This window comes from Sphaeramia orbicularis, chromosome 4, assembly GCF_902148855.1.
Source record: "Sphaeramia orbicularis chromosome 4, fSphaOr1.1, whole genome shotgun sequence".
Taxonomy (NCBI): domain Eukaryota; kingdom Metazoa; phylum Chordata; class Actinopteri; order Kurtiformes; family Apogonidae; genus Sphaeramia; species Sphaeramia orbicularis.
In genome coordinates this window covers 42,196,040-42,213,343 of record NC_043960.1, presented here as the reverse complement: position 1 = coordinate 42,213,343, position 17,304 = coordinate 42,196,040, and the positions used below count along the sequence as shown (strand labels likewise).

The window sequence follows — 17,304 nt, the reverse complement described above, 5'->3', positions numbered from 1 at the left end:
TTGACAAGGACCATATTGTAACAGTGATGACTGGGTCAGAGCATCTCCAAGACTGCAGGTCCTGTTGGGTGCTCCTGGTCTGCAGAGGTTAGTACTGACCAAAAATGGACTACAGAAGGATATCCTAATCTCGCGATAATTGAGGATCTCTAGGTGTTGGACAAATATAACCCAATCCATGGAGGTCCACTTGTCTACTTCAAGGACTTCAAGAAACTGCTGCTAACATGTTTGTCCAGATACCACAGCACACTTTCAGAGGGTTTGGTAGAGTCTAGGCTTCAGGTCAGAGCTGTTTTTGTAGAAAAAATTCAACAGGTGGTAATAATGTTCTGCTCTCAGATGCTCAGTTTGTTGAGTTCTAGTTGTTCTTTGAATACTTTTGGGAAGTACCAACCCTACACTCCTACACTGGGAATGAACAAGATCTGACCCAGTGATCTGACCTTCAGAATTTCTCCCTTGTTAATGTTGCTCATATCCCTACTCTTATCCATTTTTCTGTTTCTAACTCAACTTGGGGACCCACCCACTGACAGGTCAAATTGTAATGAGATAATTAACATTAATACCACTTTGTCTGTCGGTGGTCAGACTGTTAAGGCTGACTGACATATTTATGTAATGAAGCTGGATAGTGTATGCAGAATCAGCTTTCAAAGTCATCCCTATTTCTCTGCAGAAACTAACAAAAGAACTGGAAGTGTCAGTGGTACTTAACTATGTAATTAAAGATGCAAAACATGATTACTCATTGGCATGCAAACTCATTCCTCATACTGCAAATGACAAACAGGAAACACTTAAACAATGAGCATGAATCAAATGTGTGGAGTAAAAAAAGGCAGAGTGTTTATTGGTTCTCAGTCTTCACACCTGGCAGCGCATCACTCAGCAGTAGAGGTCACAGCGCTGGCCACAGTCATGACATGGGTAGGCAGAGACAGACACACACATACACAGCAAGGTAGAGGGTGAAGGTTAAAGGTCATATGCATCACCCTCGTCGCCCGCAATGACTTAAAGGTTGTTGATGTCCTTGGTAAACAGTGACTGATGCCTGTCCAGTGCAGATAGGGCGGCGCACAGGAGGCACAGACTCACACTGGTCTCATGTTTTCACCAAATCAGTCGACAAACACATTGCATAACCACACTGAAATCCCCCCTCTCATCTCAACTGCTGAACATTTTTTCATGACCGTTAAAAAGATTTCAGACGGCAGGTTCAAAGCAGTTAATACAGGGTAAATTGTGCATTTGTAGACAGTATGGTCAATATACAGGAAACAACACACACTCTGATTGAACTCAGACAAAACCATGGCATCAAGTTTCCCTGCAATAACCAATAATGATCCCCAATGAAAGGTTGCCACTGTGAATTTTCCATTGTCATAGAACTCGAGGCTTCTGACAATCACTGGGTCATTATGTTTGCACAGATTTTCATTGTCCTTGAAATCCGGTTAAAACCACAAAACATTCCCAAGTTTAAAAAGTTTCCATTATTTTGACCGTACGCTGTACAAAATAAACAGATAAAACAGAAAATGATGTAAACTCTGCTTGTAATGAGGAAAACCTCATAAAAAGCGCTTGACACATGGGTCATTCTGCAGAGAAAGAAGACCTTTACCCTCAAATAACTTCAAATAAAGCTTACAAGATGCCCAAGTTACATCTCTTGTCATCTGTTGTTTTTTTTTTCTAAGTAAATAAACTGAGAGGGAAATGTGGAGAAGGGTTTGTTTACGTCTTGGCTACTTCCATCAACTCTTCTCAGGTTCTGGAATATGAGAAATTTATTGGTGACTGTGCGTTTGCTTCACCTTTTTTCCTGACATCTCGTGTTGTCACTGATAGCTGGTTACAGTACACTTGTCTAAATATGTCACAGAAGATTCCATCCAACATCTGTACATACACACAATTAAACAATATTTTAACCCCTTTCTGTCTCACCCATTTCATTCACAAAATGTGCTTCACTTCATTTTTTTCCACTTCATGCAACATCTGCTCCATTATGCACACAAAGCTCTCCCAGGGCCCACTTTCACCGACACGGACGAGTGCAGCTTTCACTTTTTATCTGCCTCTCAAGTCCTTCCTTGTTTCCACTTCAGCATCCGGCCAGCGTGGAGTCCTAGCACGAGCTGGCGGTCAGTCACACCGATGATTAGGTAGGCGGTTACCCCACTGCTCAGCAGTGACGGCAGCCTCGAGGGATTGCCAGTCAGGGATCTGACTTGAATTACAATGTTTAAAAAAATAGGAGTATGCACAGGCACCCAAATGCATACACATACTTTAACAACCGCATTGTGCCAGTCTTTGGCTTTCTCATTCATTCATCCACAGGATCGTCCACTACTCCACAATTATATACAAAAGGAGAATCTAATGGTCATGAAACCGAGTCTCAGTTTGTGATCTTTATCTTGCCATCCCTTGTTAAATTTGAATAGCTGTTTACTGTGTAGAGGATCGTGTTTATGCATGAGTGGTGTAAAGGCCCACACAGTCTTCCCTTTGGAAAATTAATATTAACTTAAAAGAGGACTGACTGTGTCTGTGGATGCAAACAGAGGTGCAGTGCAGCACATTAGTGGGGAATCTGTTGCTCAGAGTACAGATATGTTAACCTCTCAATCCCATCACTATTTATCAACAGTCTAGAAACTCCTCTAAGCTTCACAGATCCCAGTGACAGGTAGGATATCTGTTTCAAATCAGGTAGATGAAGTACATGTTGAAGGATTGTAATGTTGGGTAAAAGATTGTGTAAACATTCAATGTAAACAGGTCTTTTAAAAAGGTTAGAATTTGTTTACTGTTAGAGGTAAAAAGTGCCCCATTATTGTCATAACTAATGCTGTCCTGATCAGCTTTGTTCATTTTGATAGAATTTGCTCCCAACAAAAACAAAACACCATTATCTGGTGTACTCTGAAACTCAGTGGAAACTGTAAATCATGCTTACACCTTATTCTGCCGGCTGTGCCCTTTCTAACATTTCGTCAACTTGAAGAATAAAACCATGACAGTGGCATCACTTGGCACCAGTTATAATTAAGGTGCTTTTGCTCTAAACCAGATGTAAATTAGTTAGGGTCTATAGGTGAGCTCAGTCCTACAATACAACAGAATAAGGGGAAAAAATAATATCTAAAAGTACATAAAACACTCAACTGCTCCAAAAAAAAGGGAGGGGAAAAAGTAACATGAAACAAAAATGTAACATTTACAAGTAACAGACAAAATTATATTGACGTGCAATCATCTACCACACTGTAATACTGTGAACTGCACCATCCCTCCCAAAATAGGAAACAAAAAACTAACAACACAAAATATAAACAAGATTAAAACAGGCTCTGTATGGCTCCAGGTAGCTTTGAAAAGTCTATCTCTAACCACATTAAGCAACAAAAAGGAGATAAAATCATGTCCGGAGTTCTCTTCGCTCGCTCTCATTGGGCTCTTTCACAGTTTCAAGTCTTTAGTGTTTTCGTGTTTGTCAATGTGGCGAACCGAGTGTTACTTTTGTAAGCTGATGGCAGCCAACTGAGAGCAGACAACACTGGAGAACGTTTGAGGAACACAAAAGTACGAAGGTGTAAAAAGGAGTAACAATAAACTGTGATCATGTCTTAGCTTAGATTTCTGGGATAATCGTACCTATGTGGAAAACAGACAAGACTCCTGTCATGTAAGCAAATGTTTAGGCCTTCGTTCCCCGTCCCCTCCTCAGTTTTATAAAGACACACACATACGTACAGACCACTTAGCGAATATATGACAAAAAGGGGATTAGGTTCTGTAATAAAAACTAGACACATTCAGGATGTGTGGGGATAGTTTCTGCTGGAATCGATTGCAAATCAGAGCCCTTATGTTTACAACAATGCAATCAAATAGCCTGTGTGTGAGAGTGCAAGTGTGTGGTTACGTAAAGAATCCCGTGGCTCCCAAAAACTCAAGTGAATGATGACACAAAGTCTGTGATTAGAGTGTGAACTGAGTCGCAAATTAAGTATAAAAAAAGTTATTAAACCCTCCAAAGTCCAGAGGGGTTAGTCCAGTTTGAGTGTGCACGTTGTTGGCATTGAATTAATTTTGTACGTCTGTACGACTAAAAAGCAGAGAAAAATCCTGCATTTGAGCATGGTGGGTACACACGTAAAAATAGTTGACCTCCTAAAAAGAAAAAAAAGTTATTTATGTCCATCCACGGACAGTCTGGGAGAGAGAAGACGAGAGGTCAAATGGCTCTACTGAAGTGCTGAACAGCGAAAACAAAAGACACTAAGAGCAAATTGGAGACAAAGCAGTGGTTGCAGGTCCTTGTTCAGTAGTCAGTACAGCCACAACAGTCACTTTATCCTCACAGTCGCATTTGTTTTTCTTTCACACACGCGTACAAGCACACACAGGGTACTCTGGTTAAGGCAGTGGTGACAGGTGAGGCTGCAGTGAGGCCAGGGCTTGAATCGGACAATTGGCGGTCAGGGCTCATGGCAGTGAAAGCTCCCACTACTGAGTCAATACTCTTCCTCGTCTCTCCTTTGCTGTTCTTCTCCTTCAGCACCAGTCACTCAAATGACATCAGATTGGCTGGCACCTGGGAACGAGAGCGTGACGTGTAAAGTGTAACATTCAACCCTGTGTGTCTGAGCGTGTGTGTGTGGGTGTTAATGCGGCTCTGTACCTGTTGCCTGTTGCTCTGACAGGCAGCGCTCAAATGCTTGAACCAAAGCAAAGCGTTCATTCTGTTCCCTGCCTGGTACTTGTAGGTGTTTCCTAGGCAACGGAGACAAAACAGAGTGAGATGCCAACTCTTTCATTTCCACCTGCTTTCTCTAGACTCTGGAAAGATGGCTCAAGTCTTGCCTTTGGCTAGCCCAAGAAAAAAAAAAAAAAAACACACAACCACAGTGGAAAGGTTCAGGACACAGTGAGCTACGTGTGCACATAAAGGACTGAGGTGTAAACATGAAGAATGCCAGATATAACAGCATGAACTCGCATACATATGGTTTGAAAGGCAACACTTGTCACAAACTTAAAAAAGACTGTGTGTGTTTAAGTTTATGACGAGTGTTACCTTTTAAAGCTACTTTCATGCTCTTTGTAATTTGCCCCTCGGGGACAAATAAAGTGTGTTGAATTTAAGTGAGTAGTTAACAAGTAAGAAGACAACATTATAGTCATGACTGTCTATTCTGCACAGTTGACACTGGACTCACTTTTGTGTGTGCACCATTTTTTTTGGTTTGACTGTTTTTATTCTTATATTTTTATTCTTGACTGTTCAAAATTGACGTGTGTATTTTACTTGAGCACCTTACAGAACGTAAAACCAGATTTTCTTGCACTATACAATGGTATTTTGCAATGACAAAAAAGCTTATCTCATTCTATTCTATTCTATTCTATTCTATTCTATGCACATAAAAATTCCACTATCATTCTAACAATATTTGGAAACAGGCAGATGTCATGTAAATATAATATTTTATTTGGTTATTCTGAATTAAACCTTTTCTGATTCAGACATGTGGGACATGCCAGCATTATTCTGGTTTTATGGGGATTCTTCAGACATGTATAAAGCACATTTAGAATCTTAATCTAGTTTGTGTGATTTATGGCAGGTTGCAACACACAGCCCCTGTTTTCGCTCAGCTGGAATAAAGACAAAGATCCTCTCTGGTAGAGATGGATGCTCCACAGATAACTCCAAATGTCTTCTTTGGAAGGAGAAACACACATACTGTTCAAGTTTATGAAAGAGGATATCATATGAGAAAATGTATAGTAGACGGTCTGCTAAATATGGAAAACTCAAAGAAAAAACACAATTACTATATTGGAGTAAGCACCACTGTGTGTAAACAGGAATGTTGGTGGAATTTTCATCTTCATTAATCATGTAAACAGCTTATTAAGTTTTAAAGAGTTTTATCATTGTCAGAATAAGGGGAAAAACTTGCTAATTGAAAATTACGTGCATATAAATGTTGTTAGGGAGACTGTTCAACTGGATAGGTAAAATGTAAATGTCAGTTAATTATTATTTCGAAACTGGTAATTACTTTTTATTTCCATTTTATCTCATTAGTATTTGTTTTTTGGTTTTAGTTGAATTTTACATTTGTATCTGTATTTATATTTTGAAGAATTAGATTAGGTTTTGTTTAGATTTTATTTCGTGTCGGCTACATAGTTTAGGTTTTTTTAGGTATTATGAACGAGGCTTTCATTTGTAGAAGCTGTAAAAGGTGGAATGAAAGAATGCATGACATGATTTGCAATATCATGGTTTAATGTGCAAAGCTGTTTCATCCTTGGCAAACTGCTGACCCCCAACAGAGCTCGGTAATTAGCACCTGGAGCTAAATTAAAAATTAAACTTTAAATAGTCCGCATTCTGCCAATTTACTCGCAGAAAAAAATTTTCACACACTAAAGAAGCTTAAATAAAGATGTGCACCTTGTAAAACTTTTTGAGGAAACACACACTTAGATTAAATAAGCTCGTTTGTGTGTGTGCGGGGTCCACTGATAGGAAAAACAAAGTTAATTTTACCTGCAACTTGGTTTAATTTCATTTCGTGTTACAATATTTATTGCATTTATCCATTTCCATGTTTTTTAATACTTCTCTTTTAAACAGTTCTTTCCCCGTGAATTTTAATCCTAGTTTTACTTTTTATTCCATCTGTTTCCAAAGTAACGGCCCTTCCATTAAGTTGGTCATTTCTGTTTCATACGATAAGGGCAGAGTGTGTTTGTGTGTTTGCAGGTCAGCCTCACCGTGCTCGGAGTCTGTCAGCAAGAACACATCTGGATGCTCAGGATCGTCTGCCATCATAGCCATTAGCCCCACCACACACACACTCTTACTGGACGTCGACTTGAACTGGGCAGAGCACAGTAGAAATAGTCAGTTTCTGTCTCACATGGACTTGAAGGAATCTAAATTCTACTTCATCTCAAGCTGAAACCAAAGAGGAAGGAATGTTAACACAAGATGTGTGCGTGTGTGTTGTGTGTGTGTGTAATCTTTCGGTCTCGCCTATAAGCCTGCATGAGCGCACCACACGGTTCTCATTAGCTCGTGAGTGACACACAGGACTGCAGTGATGTCATTGGTCTCATTATTCAATGAGTGCTACCATCTGTGTGTCCCCCCGCTGTGCCAGACCCCCTCCAGCCCCCTCCTCTCACAGACTGAGACGCATGCACATGAACACACACGCATTACATCTTGCATTTACTATCTTTCCCATATCCATTGTCCCTACTGTTTCATTCCTCCATCCTTTCTCTTCCTATTTTGTGCTCTGAGCTCCTGTAAATGTTTCTGCAAATGGACCCTTCAAATCCATGCTGTGTAAGTAGTCCCATGCAAAAACACTCAGAGACAGATACACAGTCAGCGCACTCCATTTGTTTTTAAATTATCCTCTAATTATAAGAAAATGTTTGATTTCATATCCTGTAGCTTGAACAGACTGATCTCATCAGCATTTTGGTTATCTTTCCAATTCCCCTAGTGTAAACATACTTTAAAACACACACACACACACACACACACACACACACACACACACTACAAACAAATTCACAAAGGCGTTTCAACCTGTGATCATTTTGTAATTAAACCTGCTAAGAATGCGGAAGAAATTGCTATCAGATGTCAGGTTCTGTCTCCATTGAAAACCAGGTTAGTCTCAGGGTTATGTGGTACATTTATGTCTTAAACTGCAGTTAACAACTAGAAGCACTCGGAGAGCGCAGACCTCCGCCAAGGCTGATCAGTGGCCCCCCCCCGTGGGCCCCCCACCCCCGATCACCACCAAAATTTAATAATTTCTTCCTTATCCCATTTCCAACAAACCCTGAAAATTTCATCCAAATCTGTCCATAACTTTTTGAGTTATGTTGCACACTAACGGACAGACAAACAAACAAACAAACAAACAAACAAACAGACAAACAAACAAACAAACAAACCCTGGCAAAAACATAACCTCCTTGGTGGAGGTAATAAATGTAAAGGTCTCAATGATAAACATCACACCCACTATAATTTCTATAATGGCTGCCATAACTGTGCCATTCGTGTTTGTGTGAAACAGGTATGGAAGGAGTGAGTGGGTATAGTGGGGGTGTAGACCAGTGGAAGTAAGTGTGACTTACATGTTTTCTTTCGGTGGCCTTCAGGGACTTGGCAGGGTAGTAGTAGAGCTGAGTTCCGCATAGAGCAACCCAGTATTTGGTCCAAGACGCCACCTAGAGGCCCAGAAGTGAAACCCAATCACACATTACACATAAACCAGTGAGAGATTATTTTTTGATAAGATTCTAATGGTTACCGAATGATCCTCAACTGAGACAAATAAAATGAATAAAGATTAAAAAGTAAACAGACAAGAAGAGAGGTGGAAAGGTTTTGTTCATTTTGTTCATATTTGGTTTGGCAATGAACAAGCAATAATGAGGACAAAGAATGCAAAAGGCTTTGAATCTATATATCTGAAAAAATGGCCAGATTGGGAAAATATTTAGATATTGTTACTCCATCAAACAGGCTTGTAAATCACCCACATTACCTCTGACAGTTTGAAGTTATCTTAACTGAATAAAGATCTCCAAAATTGTTTCCAGCAATAACAGAATATGATCATCTCAGAGCAAATGTAAAAGAGGTTTAAGAGGCATGGGAGAAAAAAAGTGAACATTGCCTGAGAGGAAAGACATTACACAGACTATAAGAAACAAAGAGATGTTCTGTATAAAGAGTCTCTGAGGCTCTATCTGCAGCCTACGAGCCTTTATTTCCCATCTGCACAGAGGATATGTACGGACACCACATGTGCAGTTGTGTTCATATGTATATGTGGGATATGTGTGTGTGAGTCTCACAGTTGGTTTCTTGCCCTCCTTGAGCACAGTCTTTCTTCTCAGTACACCCTGGACTGTGACTGCTCCAGGATACAAGTGAACCGCTAACTCTTCTGACTCAGCTGAGCTGCAACAGGAGGACAAAGACAAGCATTACACGATGTATGCACAAATATACACACCGTAAAATACACACATCTCAGAAGAGCATTAGTAAAGGCAGACACAACCTGCAAGGCCGCCTAAACTATGCTCTGCGAACGAGAGCATTTCTATATTTTCATCTTTTTCTGCTTCGATTCGAAAATCTGACAGATCATTTGCACTATTAGCTGCAGAACGGAGAGCAGTGATGGACAAGATGGCGTGCAGATTGTGTCTGTCTGGAGGATCAGAGCAGGAAGCCCAGTGCAGGAGCCTAAAAAGCCTGGTGGAAAGAAAGGCAGGAGAGAGACCCAACTCTAACCGCAAGGGACGTCTAATATGCAACATCCATGAGAATTGGCTGTAATAATCCTGAAGAGTTCTGTTCCTCTACCTTAGGAATAAAGTTGTAACACATGGAGCTGTGACTGTGGAAACTAATTTTTTAGCTCCAAGCTGTGAAGTGTCTTGGAAATTTATCATAAGAAGACTAAGTAGAATATAAATTCAATGTTTATATGTGTATGCGTGTGTGTGTGTGTGTGTGTGTGATGCAAACATGCAAGGAATTCAGGAAAGCAAAAGGCAGATTATAGGCTGATAATATGTGGCAAAAGGTGATTATCAGCCTAAACCACAACACACTTTACCCTTCACCTGATACTGTGATTTCACCCACTGACACACACACACAGATTATCCCAGCAGTACACGCACACACGCTCTCTAAGCACCAGCACGCGGCAACCCTCGGCGGGGACTGAGAGCCGTGAAGTGAGGATGAGAAAGGGTTCGGTTCAGGTCAGGTTTGTTCGGCTTGGAGTGTGTATACCTGCTGGGCCTCAGGACTCCTCTGTAGGGGATGCGGGCCACACGGGTCACTGGGCCCAGAGAGTGATAGAACCGAGTCCTGTTCAGAATAGGATAAGATAGGATAGAATAGGGGGGGCACGGAACACTGTTAGGGCTGTATGGGTGTTGGTTTTTCATCGTTTTCTTCCCTTCAAGTTGCATGGATTAGGGCTGGATGGAGGAGCGGTCATCTTCTACATGGTTAGTGGGGTTATTGACTAATTAGTTGACAATGTTATTCAGCAGAGTAAAGGAATGGTGTTTTGAAAAGAGATTTAGAGGATTCTTTGGGTTTTACTTCTAGGACTTGCTGAAGAGTTGCTGGCACAGGTGGACTACTGGTTAGGGGAAAATGGTAAGCGCTTAATTCATTTCAGGCTGCCTGAGAAGCAGAAGCATTTTTATAAATTCAGTAAAAGCTGAGAGCAGCAGTAGAGAGATGAGGGCATGACGGCCTTGGCTGCAAGGCAACAAGCAAGGCTGGACATGGTGTACGTGTCAGTTTTAATGGCAGATTGTTTTGCACAGCTGTGCCTTGAAGCTAAAGCTTTTCAAATATACAATGGGATCAGGAAGGATGGTATTATATGATTCTTTGCATGTAGATGTGATGAGAAAACACAGATGGACAATGTCAAGTTTTGGGCTAACCTCTCAAAAGCTGGCCAGGACACCTCTTCACTGAGCTCCGAACCTTCACTGCTCCCTGTGAACAAACAAAAATCATGCAAAAACAAATCTATGGCATGTCTTTGGAAAACTAAGAACAGAGCACCATGTCAGGATTGATGTTGTATGTCTGCGTCTTACCAAGTGAAATGCCACTGGACAGTGTTGAGCTCTCTGCTTGTCCCCTGGTTGGACTGTGGCTCTCCATCACACTATCATCTAACAGGTGGCGAGAACCGGCATTGGGGAACGTAGCACTTTTGAACTCTACCGTGTTCATCTTATGGATAAAACTATGTAGATATATGGACCAAAGAGAGAGAAAAACAGGGGGTTGAAGATTTTGGCTGTCTTTAAAAACTTCTGATTTTGTCTTTATATCCCACATTAAAAAATGTTAATCATATCCATGTTTGGCATATTTTTTTCCATCATAATTTCACCTATAAGATCTAATAATTATTCTTAAACCTACTTTTATAACATACTGGTTCCCAAAATATAAAAAAATCATCAAATCCATATAGAAAAACTACATCATTTATTCCACTTAAAACCACAAACATGTTCAATGAACCATTCAAGAACTTTGAGTAAACATAAATTGCAAATATGAATATGTAAAATGTAATATTTTTGTACTATCAAATTAAAACTATCATATCTCTAGTTTTATATGGTCTATCAACATCAAACAAAAATAGGAAGAGAGTTTCCAATCTGCACTTTTGAGTATATTGAAATAACTGTCCAGGCAATGTAGTTTTTTTGTTGTGGAGCTTTGAAATCATCCGGTGGTCTGATCACGCCGGTGTGAACATAGACCATGGAAGGTTAATGTGATAAATACAGGGCGTCTACAGATATCAAAACACTTACATGTATTATACCTTATAGATTTTTAAGATATTTTTTGCACACATTTCAGAATTAGTTTTTCACCACGCTGCATGAGAGAACAAGTGGCAATAACAAGAAAATATAAATAAATAAATAGGAGAATAAAGTGTCCTCAGACTGAACTTTACACACAACAGTTGTGCAGTAATAGAGAAGAGCACTTTCACAAAGAATGAATTGACAAAAAGCAGTTAAAAGTCAGACAAAATTAATCAGATCAAAGTTTGTGGCCATTAAAACCTGCCAAATTAATATTTAAGACAATTTAATGACTAACACCTAATATTAATAAAAAACAAAATCATTAAACATTTTTAACTTTTGAAGAACATGCAGACACCCTGAAATACTTTTCTGTAACACTCACTAATGAAAACATGTCTATGCTTTATTACTATAAAACCAAACCCAGACTGACTTGTAGCCAAGGCTGTGACACTTCCTGTGTCCATAGGGCAGCAGGTTCCTGGGAGATGGAGGTGTTGCTGGAACTTTGGTTCCTTCAGCTGCAACCACACATTTACGGCCACAGAGAGGAGATGCCGACGCTTCCTGGCCTGTCGATACAGGTGGGAGGAAGAGATAAAGAGATGAGACATAGGTTAATGCTGCTGTAGTTCTATATTCAACACCTTCTTAACATCCAGACTGCCACTCACCGGCGAGATCCTCTTTGGAGGCATTTGCTCGTGGTGTGCTGGTGCCTGGTTCAATCTTCTGTGACAACCTAAAACAACAACATTAAATTGGCTGGAGTTTATCCAAGTATTGACTGAATCCACAGGGATTCTTTAACTTTTGCCTTACTTGTAATTGTCATCCTCCACAAACTTCTGCAGCTCCTCGATATACCTGACTGAGTTGAGATACTTCTGTATATGAGGCAACACTGGGATGTCTGGGAAAGGATAAAAAGGACACAGAGCAAGTGAAAAAATAAGACTTTAGGACCTTCCTTTGGACACTGACTGTCCACTTGTAGTCTTCACCTCATGGACAGCTCTGACACCTACTGAAATCTTTACTTACTGAAAACTTTAATGAACTGGCAATCTTTGTAGTTATTTTGTTGTCTTGTTTTGATCCATGTTTGGACCATGTCTACTGTGTCCTGTCTGTACTTGTATTTTATATTATCAACAAAAATCCTTAAAAATATATTTAAATAAATAAATAAGCACAACTTACAAATACAACATTGGCCCCTCCTACTCACTGATATCCTGCCTACCCAGGGATTAATTTAGAATTTTGAGTTAAAGATAATTGGGAACTAGATTAAACTAAAAATTTCTGTCCTTTTTGGGCAGTTCAGTCAAACCACGACAAACATTATTCTGCAGAAGTCTTAACTTTTAATCTGATCGCACTTTGTCTGCCAAATTGGGTGAATAGTTTTTCAAAAAATTGGTTGGAGGAAAAAAGAAAAAAATTCAAAAAATTGAAATTTAGTCATTAAACTGTCAAATTTGAAAATAATTGGGGGAATAGTCTTCGAGAAATCAGTTAGACAAAATCTCAGACAGAATTCCTGGTAAATATTATTTATACCCCTACATATGGGCAAGTGGGGGCATCAAGAGTATGAATAACCATCAATTACAGTATGTCGGGATCATGCATATGAATTTAACAAAAAAAGTGATACTTCTACTGCTGAGTGACTTTAAACTCTTCCTTTTGGTGGTGTGTAGGTCAGATACAGAAGAGCACTGGCTTGGTAAAAAACCTATCTTGTATTTTGTTTCAACATCGTCAATTGATAATTTTACTTGGAGAAATAGAGGATATCCAAAAAGATTTGCTTGCTAATACAAGAGCTTCCCACAAGTTGAATTTAACACTTGTAAGAAAGTCATGAACGCAATCTCAGACATATTCCACATCCATACAGGAAGACAGATATAAAAGAAAACCAGCATCCCCAAATTACATTCACAGTAAATGAATGCATTCACATTCATTTCTGACTTCCCTTGCACTTACCCACATCAGAACAGAGTAACTTTCATAGAAACAATTTTAACATATTTACTCTAGATATAACTTTATTTTCCCTCCATGTATATGGGATGCAGTTTTTACTAGTGTTCTGGTTTCCATGTTGATTCTATTTTGTTACAGAGGGATCAATTCAAATGCCTCCATAAAACACAATTAGAAGCAGAAAAGGGATTAATGCAACTTTAAATTAATGTTTGCTTCAAAGTCCAACCAGAAAGACCTGCCAAAATTCTAATTTCTTTTGAAATAATGAGATTTTAGACTCTAAAGACCAGCAGAAACAGCAAATATGGTGTGGTGTGTTTATTAAAACCAGTGTGTGCATGTAAACTCACCATAAGTACAGGATCTCTGCAAGTCTGATATGATTCTGAGAAGATTGTTCATCAGGTTTGATCTCTGTTCGTTCTCCAGTATGCTGCCAGTGGAGGGGTAAGCGGAGTCTATGTATGTCAGATCAGACAGGTACATCCCTAAAAAGAAGAGCAGCAGATAGGAAAAAAATGCAAGTGTAAGTTCAAAGTAGGATAGACAGACTCTCTACTCATCCTTCAGTCAGTCACGCTCCCCAGATCGAGTCAAATCAGGAGAGAGTGTACCGTATTTGCCAAAGGTGTGACCTAAACACTAGTGGGGAACACAAGGTTTTATTTTTTCTGACCAAACACTGAGAGGTCCGCTAATTACAAAGCAAACATGTAGGCACAGTCAGGACTCGGACATAGTAAAAGGGCCAGATTTCCTTGAAGGCATGATGCAAGTGTTAAACAGCTGTGGGTTTCTGACTGTGAAGACTCGCTGGTAATTACAGACTGCTTGTTTCGTATCACACAGGCCAAAGTAGACAAGCATTAAAATCCTGCGCTGTCCTATTTGCATATATTTTGCTCAAATTCAAACAGATTTTTTTGGGCTAAATCTCCTCCCTGTGGATCTAAATGAGTGCCTTGCGCCTGATCATTTCAGCCTTTTTACCTCAAGGACACCTCCACCCCCCCCGTCTTCCTTCACTATGTCTCAAGTCTCATCTCTCTTTTGGCAGACTTGGACCACGGCTGAGATCCTTAGTCTCTCATTACATAAATATTAACGTTAAGAGACAAACCCGGGAGCAGCTTCCCACCGTTCTGAAAAGAGGGATTAACGAGCTTCAAACGTGACCTGATGGTGTACCTCCCCTTCTACACTCCTCTTTCCACCTCATTCTCTTGCTCGATGATCATTTCACACGCCAGCACCAAGATTGAGTGCAGATGTAGGAAAAGTTATCACACAGTAGACTACATGACACCCATAACCCACGCAACGCCACTCCCCCCTCATTCTTGGAAACCTGTGCTTCATTCCCAGATGTGTTCACATCACACACACACACACACACACACACACACACCCACACACACACACACACACACACACACACACATTTACAACCGTGGATTCAGAGGCTAAACACAGATGTAAAAACAAGCTATGACAACAGCGTTGCAGGACCAGATCCAGCAGATAAAAGGCCAAAATCTCTTCTTCCTCAAGATGCCATACACACAAACACAACACCATCTGATTAGAATCAAGAGAGAAAGGCTGAGAGCAGTTTACAAGCTTTTGGAGTCACAGCTGTAAGGCGGAAAGTGAGAGATGTGGAGATGAAGAGGAAGAGAAGGATCTCAAAGCTCAACTGCTATAGCTGTTCCTCTGTGAGTATGTCAGGGATAACAGCAGTTAGTCATGCACAAATCTATACAGACTGGAACAGCCACAGAAAGATGCATCCAGAGAAACTTGTGGTCGCTCATAGGGCTGGTCAGAATAATAAAAATATCAATGTATTCACAACTATGTTACAGAGAAGACATGAAAAATGACTATATATGGAAATGTACAATATTGGCTATGCAGGGTAACATCCAATTGTTCTAAATTTTACGACCATCCTCCAAGAGTCGGGGTCTGCTCCAGGTTTCTGCCTGTTAACGGAAGTTTTTCCCTCACCACTGTCACCAAGTGTTTGCTGGAGGATTCTGCTGGTGTCTGTGAATTGGCCTCAAGAGTCTGGTTTAAAGCTATACCGTATGATGTGGCATTTTTACACTTTCTTTTGTCATCTTAAAATGCTCCTAATAAGTGTGTGTCAACTAAAATGTAAAAGAAATCCGCCAGGTATTGAAACTCAAAATGTTTAATTCTCATATATTTCTGATAAAAGTCTGACCCAATCATTTTAGTCGGTCCGAATAAAATAATTGGCCGAAACTGACTGAGCCTCCTGTCAATCATCCATTACAGCCATCCAGCATCCGATCTATTATCGCTGTCTCACATCCGATATGTGTACCTCTGAATCTGACACTTCACTGGTGCTGCTTCTCCTGTCACTGACCACAGTCTCCTGTCTAGGATGTGTTTGGATAGAACTGACATGCACATGTGGAAGGGAAAAAAACTGATTTATGAACAGAAACAACAACCGAGGGGCACAAACGGGAGTCTGATTAGTGAAAGATGGAAGATAAAAGTCCGGAAGTCAGCTGTGCTGGACTGAACAGGTCTGCATAAAGCTCAGCTTTATGACGGTGGGACTCATACAGGTACATGTACATGGTGTCACACATGTAAGATGATGTAGGATGATAATTGTATGGACTATGAAACCTCAATGTCCACGGAAAATTCGCGGAGGCCGCGCGTTCAACAGTGCGCACGCCCATCCCCTGGGCACTGCAGTGAGACACTGACCCAGTACTGCACAGACCAGGTCTACTGATGGAACAGGAGCGCGGGCCCACGGCAGGTGGATGATGCATCTGATACTGAGGGAGGGGTCCGCGGACACGCCAAAACGGACCGGACCTCCACCTGTGCTTCCTCCTCCGTCGTGCATCATCGTGCATCACATGAGAGGAGGAGAGAGGAGGAGGAGCCTCAGTGCTCAGGCAGAGGGAAGGGGGTGGGGCTTTGAAGGGAGGCGGGTTGTCATGTTCAAACTTTTACTAAGTGCTGTGAGAAATGCCACATCGGTAGGTATAACTTTAAGCCAGGTTTAAATGTAAAGCGTCATGAAATAACTTTATTATGATGTGGAGCTATATAAATAAAACTTGATTGATTGATGAAAACAGTTCCATTTCCAGAGGGATGACATTCAAGTGTTGTGTGACAGTACACTGGTTAAACGTCACAACTCAAAACAACAGCATGACACATTATTTCACCACGTAAAGAGCATCTTGCAGCACAGTTTGCTGAGTTAGTAAAACAGAAAGAGAGGAGAGACTTTTTTTTAAAGATGGTTTGGTTCAGAAACAAATTACCTTAATAGCAGTACTGTAAACTACTCACAGCTGTATTTATCTTTTGTAAAATATCACTTAAAGTAACTCACAAAAGTCAACACGTTTCTGTAAATATAATCACAACTGTTTACTCTTTAATGACCATCAATGCATCTATCAAGTTTCTTGGGAACGGAAATCATTTCTGAAGGGCAAGGGTGATGAATACATTTTTGCTTTTATCCACACTGTTGTCCATAAAGTTGAAATAATTTTGTTTTCAGGACACACTCTTCTTTTTATTCATATGTGTGGTATTATTTACACACACATGCAATCATTTCAAACTGAGTTCTTGCAGAATCAGTATGCAATGATTACCCACTGAGTTCCAGTTATACTTTATCTATCAAGAAGAAATTACAATGTCAAAATCACTTCATGAGAGGAGGTAAAAAATAAATGAATTAATCAATTAATTAATAAACACACACAATTATTATTGATATATTAAAAATATTAACATTTATGGGCAACAGTGTAG

The 17,304-nt window shown here is 40.1% G+C and overlaps 1 protein-coding gene across 3 annotated transcripts in view; it reads right to left on the bottom strand.

Moving 5' to 3' along the window:
* Positions 1–828: 828 nt before the first annotated feature.
* Positions 829–17,304, bottom strand: part of ralgps2 (Ral GEF with PH domain and SH3 binding motif 2) — an 80,123-nt gene continuing 63,647 nt past the window's right edge. For 2 of the 3 annotated variants that reach the window (XM_030131992.1, XM_030131991.1), the window contains exons 10-21: positions 13,821–13,958; positions 12,289–12,379; positions 12,141–12,208; positions 11,900–12,038; positions 10,723–10,874; positions 10,564–10,618; positions 9,893–9,970; positions 8,938–9,043; positions 8,212–8,304; positions 6,823–6,928; positions 4,715–4,806; positions 829–4,627 (exon numbers count right to left, since the gene is read on the bottom strand). In XM_030131992.1, coding sequence (XP_029987852.1) covers positions 4,598–4,627; positions 4,715–4,806; positions 6,823–6,928; positions 8,212–8,304; positions 8,938–9,043; positions 9,893–9,970; positions 10,564–10,618; positions 10,723–10,874; positions 11,900–12,038; positions 12,141–12,208; positions 12,289–12,379; positions 13,821–13,958 — 1,148 coding nt within the window. In that variant the 3' untranslated portion in view covers positions 829–4,597. The remainder of the gene's footprint in view (positions 4,628–4,714; positions 4,807–6,822; positions 6,929–8,211; positions 8,305–8,937; positions 9,044–9,892; positions 9,971–10,563; positions 10,619–10,722; positions 10,875–11,899; positions 12,039–12,140; positions 12,209–12,288; positions 12,380–13,820; positions 13,959–17,304) is intronic. The other variant, XM_030131993.1, reaches the window with a different exon arrangement.